We start from the raw sequence: 12,593 nt of genomic DNA, 5'->3' as shown, positions 1-12,593 counted from the left end.
GCCATGTGTGGGGCGCGGAGATATGAGCTAAACAACAAAGATACAGTAAAGCCATAGGAGATGTTTTCTTCAACAGCCAGTAAAAATTAGAGTTTATGCATGGACAGCTGGAGATTAAAATGGAAACATTGTTAAATATGAAGATAGATATTTTTGAACTACATAATAATATTGGAAATAATTGTTGATTGGAAAAAAGCCCTAAAGTCATCATCCCCAACTATCCTCACCGGCTAGATGTTCTTGTCCTGTCTTTTCTGTTCCTGAAGAAGTGAATACACTCCGCAGAACATGTCGAAACAAAAGGGTAGCATTTTTGTTGAGGTTACTAGGGATGAGTGAGCTTACCGTTCTTGCTTATCGAAATTGTAAGTGAGAATGGCCGGTGTAAATTTGCCGATCAAACTCAAATTTAAAAAAAGCCAAATAAGGGAGCACTAGAGGTTTTGAATGGGAAGATTTGTCCCTATTTAACCTCTAGTGCCGGGGATCTTCCCAATGAATGTGGCTGTGGCTGTGCCATTGAGAACAGTGTGCGATCCCCAGAACTAGAGGGTAATTAACCTCTAGTGCCCTGGGGATCGCAAACTGGAGGATTCCCAGGGAATCCTGTTAATCCCCTGTGAATCCTCCTGTTATAATTTCCTTGATCTTCCGATGGTTTCGCAAAATCGGTTCACCAAAATTTTGTGGAACCATTGGAAGTTTGAGGAAATTTTCGTGAACATGCCAGAGGCATTCTCACTCATTCCTAAAGGTAACCCGGACAGGAAAGTTTGACAATATTTGCTTCACATTTTTAAAAGTTTTAATTGATGTCTGTTTTAATGTAGTTAAATAAAATTTTCGTTTGAATTTATATTTTTGTAATCAATATTCATTGGCCTTAAAAGTCCCAGTTGCAGAGGTAATTCCTCAGATTTTGTGTATTTGTTCAAAGATTTAGGGATGTGGCCTTGTGTCAAACTAACAGGCCGGTTAAACTTCAAAAGTGTTGTTTATTCCACAAAGTAGCAAATGCAAGAATCCAGAAGCAATACAAACCCAAAACTTAGTAACAGCAGATTTTTTTTATAAGCATCATCTGATTAAATATTTCTTTAACATTTAAAATAATTTTAGGATTCACAATATTAAAAAAAAAAACACTGATCCCATAATATTTGTGCGCAAATAAAATGACTGTACTGTGAACATTTTATGATTAATTGAACTGTGCTCAGCATTGTACTATCTTCAGGCCATAGTGTTGAGTGCTAGGTACAGGAACCCTGAGATTATCTGCTACAATGTAACATTGCCTGGGACATTTTTGGTCCTTGCTGGATCAGCTGCTATGTTTGTTGAGTTTTCCAGCCTGAGATACAATATTTCAGATCAGTTTGTTCTGCACAGAACAGACTAAGGACAACAACAAATGTATTCTGCACAATTGGCCTCTTTGTTCTTCACGCTCCCTGTTATAGGCATATCTCTGTAAATTGCTACAAAACATTCTTATTTGTAAGATTCTCCAATTCATACTACTGAGCTAAAAATACAATTATTACATTACTTAAAGAAGATGTAAACCTTAAATGAATGACAGTTTTCTACGAAACTATGTAGTAAAAAAAATCATTTTTTTAATAAAAGAAAATGCCCTTTATATCCGTATGCGTCACACTGCTGCTGATTTGCTGCAGATTCTGTATGATGGCAGGATGGTGTTTCTAATGTTGAAATGCTAACTTGTAGTCTCTATCAATAATTTTGTGATATAGTGTGACAACATGGAAGCACACCTGGAAAACAGGGACAGTTGTCACCTTAAAATGGAGAGTGCCTAAACAAGGACCTCCATGATTGGATCACTAGTAAATTTGGTCATTAAAGCTGTTGAATAGGAATATTAAAAGTTTCTTTAAAAAAGTTCTTGACCTTATATGAGATTCTAGTAAATGATTTTATTTATAATATAAAAACCAAAGCATATCTGAAACCACAAAATACCTTAAAAGCATGTTAGGTAGTAAATCCTAATAAATAGACCACTGAACAAAAAATCAGTCCTTGTGGTATTTTCATTCTTGGATCACAATCCTGATTAGGGTTAGTATGTACATCCCTACACTATGATCCTCTGCAAAAAGATTAATAAAAATGTAAGTCAATATTATACAACAATACATTATGTATACATTTGATCTCCTTTTCAGGATGTTAGACGTGTTCCTGGTGTGACCCCGGCTATAGTCAGGTCATCGACAGAAACCAACGAAAAACGGCCTTTTATGTGTGCGTACCCAGGATGCAACAAAAGATACTTCAAACTGTCCCATCTGCAGATGCATAGTAGAAAGCACACAGGTAAGAAAAATATCACATAAACATGCACAGATTTGTAAACAGCTCAAAATAAAGGCCAAAGTCAAGAGATGGAATAGAGCTAAAATGAACTTGGCGTATCCAAATTATTCCATCAATTAGGAGTCAGGTCATTATTGGCCAAGATTTTCAGCATCACTAATAAAAAACCTGATTTTTTTTTAAGGTGAGAAACCCTATCAGTGTGATTTCAAGGACTGTGAGAGGAGGTTTTCTCGTTCGGACCAACTTAAGAGGCATCAAAGACGGCACACAGGTGTGTAGAATATCTAAACAACAAGGAGAAATGATCCTAAAGGACATGGGTATTTATGCTTTTTGGAATAAATCAAACATCCAAGGGTCGGCTAGGTTATACGAAAACCAAACAACCCGATGTTCACTCAAAATCCAAAAGGTACACAGTAGGCAGCATCTGTCTGCTAGGTACATTAGCAATGGGTTCACTGTACATGTTTACATTGGCAATCATCAGTTGTGAACCCAGTGTTAAAGAGGACCTATACTCAAAAACGAAAAAAAAAAAATCAAAACACTTACCTTCAATCCCGCAGGGCAGTCTGATCTATCTGGGGATGTCCAGCATCTGGTCCCGACATCGGTACCAGGCCGGCGCTCCGGGCGCCACCATCTTCTCTTCCAGGTTCTTCATCCTACGTCACCCGACCCAGACGTGAGATCAGGTGACGTAAGGTGAAAATAAAATTTGCCAATCTGACTGTGCACGCGAGAGATCGGCAATTTTTTCTCTTTCAGCATAAAGGCTCCTTCTGCGCATGCAGGCGTAGAAGGAGCGCCCAACAGCCTCCCGGGATGCCTGACGTAGGTATCCCCAGGAGGCTTTGCGCTCTCATTCATTCTCGACCAGCTAGGCGGCCGGGAGTTAGGGTGTGGTGCAGTACCCCTTTTTTTTTTTTTTTTTTTTAAAAAGGGTTTTGCACCTAAAAAAAAAAAAACAGAATTTTTACCCTACATAAAAGGGGTTCTCTACCCTTTTATGTAATGTGAAAGTTCTGAGTATAGGTACACTTTAAGGTGCACAGAAGGTTCACAGTGCATGTTTATCTTGTATTGGTGATAAAAAATGTTTGTTAAACCCACAATGGACCATGCACATTTTTCTCATTTATTTTTACCTGTGGATTCTGTGAGTAACACAATATTTCTCTTAGGATGGCTATACTTACTCTCTCTACTCTGTCTAATAAATTGCTATACTATGATAGGATTACCTCCATATTTTCATAATATAGGGAAGGGGGCAGTTATCCAGCAGAGGTAAACTGTGTGGAAATATTAACACTTTTCGGGATTTTAATGCAAAGAAATTATAGAAGGTCACAAGCTTTCTAATTTTTTTGGAATGGTCAACAGGTATTTTTTATACTTTCTGAACAGATGATAGCAAAGTGCTTTTATTGGTATATTAAACAGACCAAATGAGAACAAATAGGAGAGGTTTACAAGGTTTGCATATGCTTTAAGTTCTTCATTTCTGTCTTTAGGTGTGAAACCCTTCCAGTGTAAAACATGCCAGAGAAAGTTCTCACGGTCCGACCACCTAAAGACACATACCAGGACTCATACAGGTAAAACAAGTGCGTAAACCTTTATTCACATTTATATTTTCTTGAATTTACTTGTTGCTTGTAATTACAGAGTACACTGACAAAATATAGAAAATGTGTCTGACATCATTTAACTAATATAATGCTTACAGATGTTATCTAAGGGACAACGGAATGCTTTCATTAGGAGCACACATGATATATGGCTATATTGTACCTGTCAGTCTAGGGATAAACGAGAATGCCTTTGGAATTCTCGCGAAAATATCCTCGAACTTCAAATGGTTTCGGCAAATTTCAGCGAACCGATTTCGGGAAACCATCGGAAGATCGAGGAAATTATAACAGGAGGATTTGCAGGGAAGGTAATTAACCTCTAGTGCCTGGGGATATTCTCTATGAATGCGGCCACCTCGACCTCGATCGTCGAATTAACACGGGCCGCTCTCGCTTAAAATTCGGTAAGCGAAAACGGCTGAATTCGCAGCGAGATCGAGTTTTTAAAACCTCCCCCGTCCCTACCCGTCATTGTTGTTCCCCACATACTGATCTTGAAGACGAATTCAATAGACATTTGGTAGGGAGATGAGGAATCATTCGGTAATTGTTCTGGTAGCTGTCCTGGGGAATAAAGGTTAGGTGAATTAATAAGGACATGAAGGCTCTAGATAAACTTAAATTAGTTTGTTTAATCACTGAGGAGTTAGTGAAAAAGAACATCCTCATGTTCATCCTCACCCCAAACCTTAGCTTGATGCTTGGGCCACACTTTTTCTAGAAACTTCTTTTGGCAGGCTTAAATCACCACTGCAGGGATCTACAGCGTGGGCAGTGGATGAGTCGCCAATGTCATCTTTGCAAAGAGCCCTTTATCGTACACTATTAGTTTTTTAGTACAGGTCATTAGATTTTAATCTTGTTTTTAGGTACACCTATTTTTAAAAATTTCAAATATATTTTGCCCATGAAAATCAAATCAATAGATTCAACATAATAACGACTTACAACATGCTCCAATTACTCCTTAATACCCTGATGTTCTGTTTGAGCACCTGGAACAAAGAAAAATGGCCATTACTCCTGATTATAAGGGTAGTATGTGACTCCTAAATCTTTCTGAAATAATGCAACATAGGTACCTGAGTGCCACATAACCAGGTCTGTGTGATATAGAGTGAATGTAGGGAGAAAGTCCATGTGTAAGCTTAGAATCCCTCAAAAGTGTGCTCCAGCTTGCATTGTCATTGGAAGCCTAAAAGTAGGCTGATTAAAATTTATTAAAACTCAACTTTTGGAAACAGCTTATTCCCAGATTTTATTGTCCTATCTTCCTACATTTAAAGGATTTACCTTTGCTGCTAAGGATCAGCTCTTTAAATATAATTGTTGGTTTCAGCTACAGATTGTAAAACAGGTCCTCAGATTACATAGTAACAAATTTTTTATAATAAAAAACTAACTGATCTTTTTTATATGTCATCATGCCAGGAATATATTGTACATTTTTTCAGAACATCACACATCAAGCAATTTACAGACACATTTAGCCATTCGCCTTTTTTGCTTTTTTTGTACATTCATGTTGATAAGGTTTTCTTTCATGATAACTGGACATTTCTTCGTCAACAGGTGAAAAGCCTTTCAGTTGTAGATGGCCCAGCTGTCAAAAGAAGTTTGCCAGGTCAGATGAACTGGTCCGTCATCACAACATGCACCAGAGAAATATGACCAAGCTACAACTGGCTCTTTAGGTGATGGGGCCAGAGACCCCCGTGGACTTAAACTTCTATTATATTATACATAAAGCTTCCAACTCAACCAACTGGAGGACTCCTGCCATATAACAGGAGAAGTGGGATTCTGTTCGGCCCTTGTATGAGTGACGGGTTGCAAAGAAGGTTCTACTGATTGGTGGGACAAATTCTCTAGTGAATGGCTGTGTTTGGCCTTGTTATTTCTGTGCTGTTTGTTAATTATTTAACCGGTGAGGATGTGTTGCTGTATGAAGCATGAAAAACAAATGTGCATTGGTTGTCTTATGTCATGGGGTGGGATCATACCACTCCTTTGGATGCTGTTCATAATTTCATCAGCATAGACTCTTTTTAAAGCAACAATAAAAGTCAAGGGAACTAGAATATAGCAGCTCAAACTGTACAGAACTGTTAACAACTTGGCTCAATATGTCATAGACATGGTATTTCAGTGCTCATCAAAAATTTCAGATCTTTGAGATAGGCAGCAGATTGGTTCATTTTACTATCATACACATTCTACAAAAAAGCAATGGTGGAAAATTTATAAGGTGATATGAGCTTTGGAATATTGGCACATCTTTTGTTGGAGCAAGGCATTGGCACAAAGTTATAAGTACATAAAAAAGCTTTTCTGGATCATCCAGGTTCTCCCATGATAGTCTGTCTTTTCCAGTTTTGGAGAACTTTAAAAAATCTGAGTCATTATTGGGATGCCCTGAAATTCCACATTCTACATGACAAATTCAGAAATCAAAGAATACCAGTGTATTTTTATTTCTTTTTGGCCACAATGATGATTATCATAAAGTCAAAAAACTTTTTATGTTAAACTTCAGAATTTTTGGGAAATACGTGGCAGTAATAAGTGTTAGTCTAGGCTATCGGTTTCCTACATAGATTCCAATAGCAAATTGATTGTTCTATATAGATATCGTGGTGAAGTCCATGCTGGAGCCTACACCTTTTACTCTTTGCACTAGTATTATGTTATCTAGGTTTTGTACACCAGTTACTTACATACTTGCAGTACGCTCTCCCTTTGTGATCTCAGCGCCTCCATATTGTTCGCCACAAGGTCAGAGGCCAATTTTACTATAGTATATGGGCTTTATTTAAATAGCCCAGTCCTGCTCTCCCCCATATATGTTCATTTTAAAAACAGGAGGTAGATCTCACAGCTGGGGGCCTGTAGGTACGTGAGAAGTAGGTGCACCTCTAAAAATGCCAATGCCCATCCAACAATGAACTATATTAGTCCTACCAGGGGTCTATGCATATATATTTAAAGTGCATGTACAACCAAAGTGTTTTATTCACTTTGGAAACCATATGGAAAAATTTTTCATCCCCTGTCAAGTTTTTATTGACGTTTTTGTTGCTACTTTGAAGGATCACCCAAGGATTGCCAATGTAACAGGAATAGAGAAAAAAATCTTCCAATTGGGATATTTGTCCTTTTTAAACACACATGATTTATTAAAGCTCTTTAAGACTATTATGGGAGAACCTGGGAGATCCTACAAATCTGGAATGGATTTCTTAAAATCATTTGCTAATATTAGCAGTTGTGGACCAGATCCATTTCAGGTTTGCTCACCCAGGTTCTCCAATGATAGTGTAACTTCTCCAGTCTTGGAGAGCTTTATTAAATCAGGGCCTTTAACTCACTTTGTAAAGTTTTACTCTTACTTCTTGGGCAGGGTTTTTTTTTACAACCTTACTGTATCCTTCATTAAATTAAAATAAAAATGGCTACATACACTATAATTCAAACTGTGATATATAGGTGGCTATATCATCAAATTCCCATCTATTTCCATACAGTGATGTTTTAATGTTTTTAAAAGTTATCTAACACATCTCAATTCAGTAATGATGTGCAAAGTGCAGAGAATGAAAATTTCCTATTGGATTTAATGGATTACTATACATGCCTTCTGTTCTTTGCACTTCCTAATTGAATAAACATTTGAATGGTTTGGTTTTGGAGAAAAATGTGAAGAATAATCTAACTGTACACTTTATGGGCTTCTGTGACTTTAAAATGGGAACCTATATGCATTTTATTTGGCGTTGGGCACATTTGAGATTTTCCAACCTATTTTATGGCAGGCTTTATTTCGCATGAAATAGGAGTCTGATGTGGCACAGTGTCAATACTAAAAACTGGAACTATTGCTTTTGACGGAACCTGCTTAGTTTAAATTGTTTAATGTTCTTAAGGTTACTCTTCCATATCTCAATTATGGGATATAGTGGTATATTAAGGTGTGTCACACTGCAACCAATTAGATTTTACCTATTAAAATTCATAAGTACATTTTAGAATGTGAATGCTGAATAATTCGGAATGCACCCCAAGTTTCCATTTCTCCAAAATTGTAGCCTTTATTATGTAATAGGGTTGTCTATCCAAGACCACTTTATCACCAACAATGTTGCCGTACCATTTTTTTCATTCCCAATAGAGGTTGGTGAACATTCAAGTGATGCCCCAGTAAAATATGAGGCACAAAACATGTCCAACAATAGATTACCATTCCTGAAAGTATGTAAGTGTGAGCGGGTGGAATGTTTTTGTATTTTTATTATTAAATGTTGCATTGAAGAATTATTTTTTGTAGACTTTAATTTATTTTACAGCTTTTATTAGGAGCAGGCAATCTGCTGTTAAATATGCTTGGGGACCAAACTTGCTTTCAAAGTTTTCATGGCACGAGTTATCTCTGGAAAATCTCTTACTGATTTCTTTGGTGAAAACATGTATCTCAGTGACTACCAATAGAAGTACAGTGAGCATAAATGTCTAGATCAGTACTGTCCAGATAATGAAGTGAATAGGGCTAGACTTTTGGCTATACCCTTGAAGGCCATTGTGGGCTGCATGACAAATATTAGAATAGACTAGGAGAAAGTCCATACTACAACCCCCATTCCATACATTTAGTTATTCTCTATAATTCTATAGTACTAAAGAACCTGCCTGCCCTTGATCCAGTTGTAATCGAAACTATTAAAATAAGAACTATAAAATAAAGGCAGGCAGCAAACTTAGTACTACATTCCCATATAGTTCAGTACACTACATTTTTTTGGGAAATAAGGGGTTGGTGAACCATCCTCATTGGGCATTTGGGTTTCTGGGACCATGGTTCAATTCTTGATGTTTGACTTATTTGCCTCATTGTCTTTGAAGTATATTAACTATAAGGGGAACTCGGAAACATCATTACCAGGTCTTATCCAGCCTAAAGGCCGATAGCTAGACAGAAAAGCTCTAAATAAATGTCTATCTAATGTAAGATATTTCAGGGGGTGGGTGTCATGTTCAAATCCGGGAAGCAGTTTGATATTTGTGCAGGCTGCACTGGTTTTGTGGCCAATAATTGTAAATATGCTGCTTAAACTGTAATAAAAAGTTATGAAATGTGCCACAGTGACCGGTTTGTCATTTTTGTCCTTCTTGTTGTCTTGTCTCACATTGATCTGAGCAAAGGTATTGCCTCTGTGGTAGTACGGAAAGTGTCCCTTTTCTATTTATACAACCTAAAAGTATCGGTAGAGAAAGACATATTGTCCGATTGATCCAGCAAACCTGGAATGGATCTGGTCCAGGATTGAAAACATTTGCTAGCACATAGCAAATGACTTTTAAGAAATCCATTCCAGGTTTGCTGTATCACCCAGCTTCACTGATGATAGTGTATCCCCTTCAGCCTTGGAGAGCTTTAATAAATCAGGGCCAAAGTAAGAACTGTTCAGAAAGAGATTTTAACTCCCCATATTTTCTGTTGCATTTAATAGTGTGTTAACATGTAGTCAAAAGACAAAATTATTGTATCTGCTGCATTCTTCCCTAACCCTTCTTTTCTATCCTTAGGCTAATGTATGTTTTATGTAAAATTTAGCTGTGTTGGGTTGGAGATGGCCTAAGAATGGAATTTAAAGTGGTGCCTGAGCACTGGGCACATTCATATAAATAGGGGGACTTTAATCAGTTCTCACTGAAAATGTATAAATAAATCTATCTACAAGATTACTTCTGAGTAAATGTAACTTTACATGGTAGACCAGTAAGACAAAGACGTGTAAAATGGCATTCCCCCGGAAGAGTATGGAAGCTCTCTGGGGATGCTCAGTGTCCACAAAACCAGAAAATATTTGTAGAATGTCAGACACTGCATATTCTTACATAGCTCATCGTCTCGGGAGGTCAAGAACACCATAGGATTTATTGCCTTATGTTGGATAAATATAATAGAGGCATGACCGCTGGAAACGTTCCTGCCCTTTCTTTTCAGTTTTAAAAAGGAATAAAGCATCAAAGGCACATTTCGGGTTATGTAAAAAAGTCTATACTATCTTACAGTCTATTTATACTGTGCATATAAATATGACCATATTCATATATATAATTTTACTTAGTTGGTCAATCAGAAAGTCAAAAGCAGAGAGGTGACACCATTGAATCCTTTGAGGTGTTGATTAAATATTTTTAAACACTAGAAATTGGTTAAGGTAAGTTTAAATAATACAGTTTATCAAGCTCATTTTATTAATATTCTTTTATGACATATTTTCCTAAGACATTTTTACAAACACCTGTTGATCCTGTCTGTATGTTGCATTTCCTTCTAGACTAGTGTTTCTCAACCAGGGTTGTGTGGAACCCTAGGGTTTCTCCAGAGCTTGCAAGGGGTTCCTTGAGCAATGAGCAATTTGGACCACTTGGTCCAATTTAAGTGACACCAATTATCTTTTTGGTTACCTGTAAGGGTCACAGTCATTCCAATGGTCAGCAATGTGAAAGGTATCTGCTTTGCCTTCAAATTCCCATCTTTCCAAACTAGCCTACCCATCTTCTTCTGTCTCCTAAAACCCTTACTACTTTCCAACCTATCCAAATCCCCCCTCCTATTGTGTTATACTTCCCCCATCTCTTAGATTCTAATTTCTTCGGGGCAGGGTCCGCTCCTCCTCCTGTAATACTGTCTATATCTATCTGTCATTTGCAACCTTTATTATCTGTCATTATCTGTCATTATCTGTTATTATCTGTCATTTGCTATTTAATGTACAGCGCTGCATAATATGATGGCGGTATATAAATACTGTTCAGTAATAATAATATTAATTCTTCTTACTTACCACTACACTAATATACTGTGAGCTATGATATAGTAATGATAAAAGAGGTTCCTTAAGAACTGAAAGTGATTTCAAAGCTTCCCCCATGTTAAAAACTTTGCCAACCGGTGGTCTAGGGGAAAATTTTGGGGGTCCGCGGCTCTGGCCAGTGCAACCCCCGAGCGGGGTCAGGGGAAGGACCTCGATGAGGGGATGCACCAGCCAGAGCCGCGGACCATGTCCCCCCTGCATTCCCAGGCTCAGGGAAGTGGGTGAGCTGTATTCCTGAACATAACCCGCCCAATCTCCCATCATAGGCTTTAATCAGTGATGGGAGAGTGGGCGGGGTTATGCTACAATGACTCCACTCTGGGGGAGGTTTCTCCCCCTTTGAGTGACACGCGGCTCCCCGTGCACGGTCAGGAGCCGGTGATTTTAGTGGTCCGCAGAACCGAAAAGGTTGGCGACCACTGATCTAGAGGGTGACAATACTAACCACATGGTCTAATAATTGTGGCAGTATTGTCAGCTTAAAGCTCAGAGTTCTCCTACAAAATGTATATAGGAATACTAAGTCCACCATAGTCAGTCTGTGACATCATTTTCTACCAAGCCTCCCAACCTGGCAGAGATCCTTGATTCATAGCACCTCTTGTAGGATGTATCAGTGTGTCTGTACTGTACAGCCTTTGGAGCCCAGAGCCCTAGTACAGTGTTAAAGTTTGTGGGATTGCTATAAATGGGTAAAATAATCAATATTTTATTTTTTCATGGGAGCTTTAGGGGAGTATTATTGAAACAGCTCTGGTTGCAACATTCACTATATCTCCGGCATTGTCCCTCATGAACTTGTCTAGATACAGATCCAGCATCACTACTCTTGTGGTCGGAAGCCCATCATTTAACCCACTCCCTGTCAGCCCACATCATTAAATGGCACTGGTCCCTGCATATATAAGATCTGCTCATTATCAAATAAGTATCTGACATCACAAGTCCAGATTGAAGGCAAACAAGATATGTATATATACTTTTAAAGGCTGTAGAATGCTCTAGTAAGAGAAAGTGGGAAAGAAGAAAAGCCTGGCAAACCTGGAGTTAGCTTTTACCTCTAATTATGAAAGTGTTATTATTCTCCCAGCTGTGCTGTCTGGCAGAAGTGTATAAATTACAACTGTGGCCAAACAGAGTAAAAAATCCATTATTATGATAATTATTATTATTATTATTATTAATAATAATAATAATAATAATAAACAGGATTTATATAGCGCCAACATAATACGCAGCACTGTACATTAAATAGGGGTTGCAAATGACAAACTAATACAGACAGTGATACAGGAGGAGAGGACCCTGCCCCGAAGAGCTTACAATCCATTGCAGTTCAGATTTGTGTATTAAATTGATTGCTTTTAATACAGCACCAACAAAATCAGCAGCCAATAATAAAATACAAAATATTGACGTACATTTCTCTAACACATTATCTGATATAAGACTACCTTAGTACTTGATATATAAAAAAGTTTTGTTCAGGTCATAGCAAGGCTGGAAATTTCATTAAAAATCCTGATTCATCAAATATAAACACACAAAAATAATGTAGCAAGTTAATCAAAAGAAAACATTTTTATTCTGAGCTGATTGGCTGAGCATTCTGGTAACACTGCACCATACCCATTCTGCCAAAACTCATTAATATCAGAGCATTTATCTGGTCTCTAGTGTACTGTGCGGATTCATTAGGACAATATGTGATATGGTGCTGAAA

The 12,593-nt window shown here is 37.7% G+C and overlaps 1 protein-coding gene across 3 annotated transcripts in view; it reads left to right on the top strand.

The window, feature by feature from the left end:
* Positions 1–9,123, top strand: part of WT1 (WT1 transcription factor) — a 41,900-nt gene extending 32,777 nt beyond the window's left edge. For 2 of the 3 annotated variants that reach the window (XM_072421878.1, XM_072421875.1), the window contains 4 exons: positions 2,199–2,349; positions 2,534–2,623; positions 3,873–3,965; positions 5,565–9,123. In XM_072421878.1, the coding sequence (XP_072277979.1) occupies positions 2,199–2,349; positions 2,534–2,623; positions 3,873–3,965; positions 5,565–5,686 (456 nt within the window). In that variant the 3' untranslated portion in view covers positions 5,687–9,123. The remainder of the gene's footprint in view (positions 1–2,198; positions 2,350–2,533; positions 2,624–3,872; positions 3,966–5,564) is intronic. The other variant, XM_072421876.1, reaches the window with a different exon arrangement.
* The last annotated feature ends 3,470 nt before the right edge of the window (positions 9,124–12,593 follow it).

This window comes from Pyxicephalus adspersus, chromosome 9 (assembly GCF_032062135.1).
Source record: "Pyxicephalus adspersus chromosome 9, UCB_Pads_2.0, whole genome shotgun sequence".
Classification (NCBI taxonomy): Eukaryota; Metazoa; Chordata; class Amphibia; order Anura; family Pyxicephalidae; genus Pyxicephalus; species Pyxicephalus adspersus.
The sequence above is the reverse complement of the archived record's forward strand: the minus strand, read 5'-3'. Positions and strand labels throughout refer to the sequence as shown.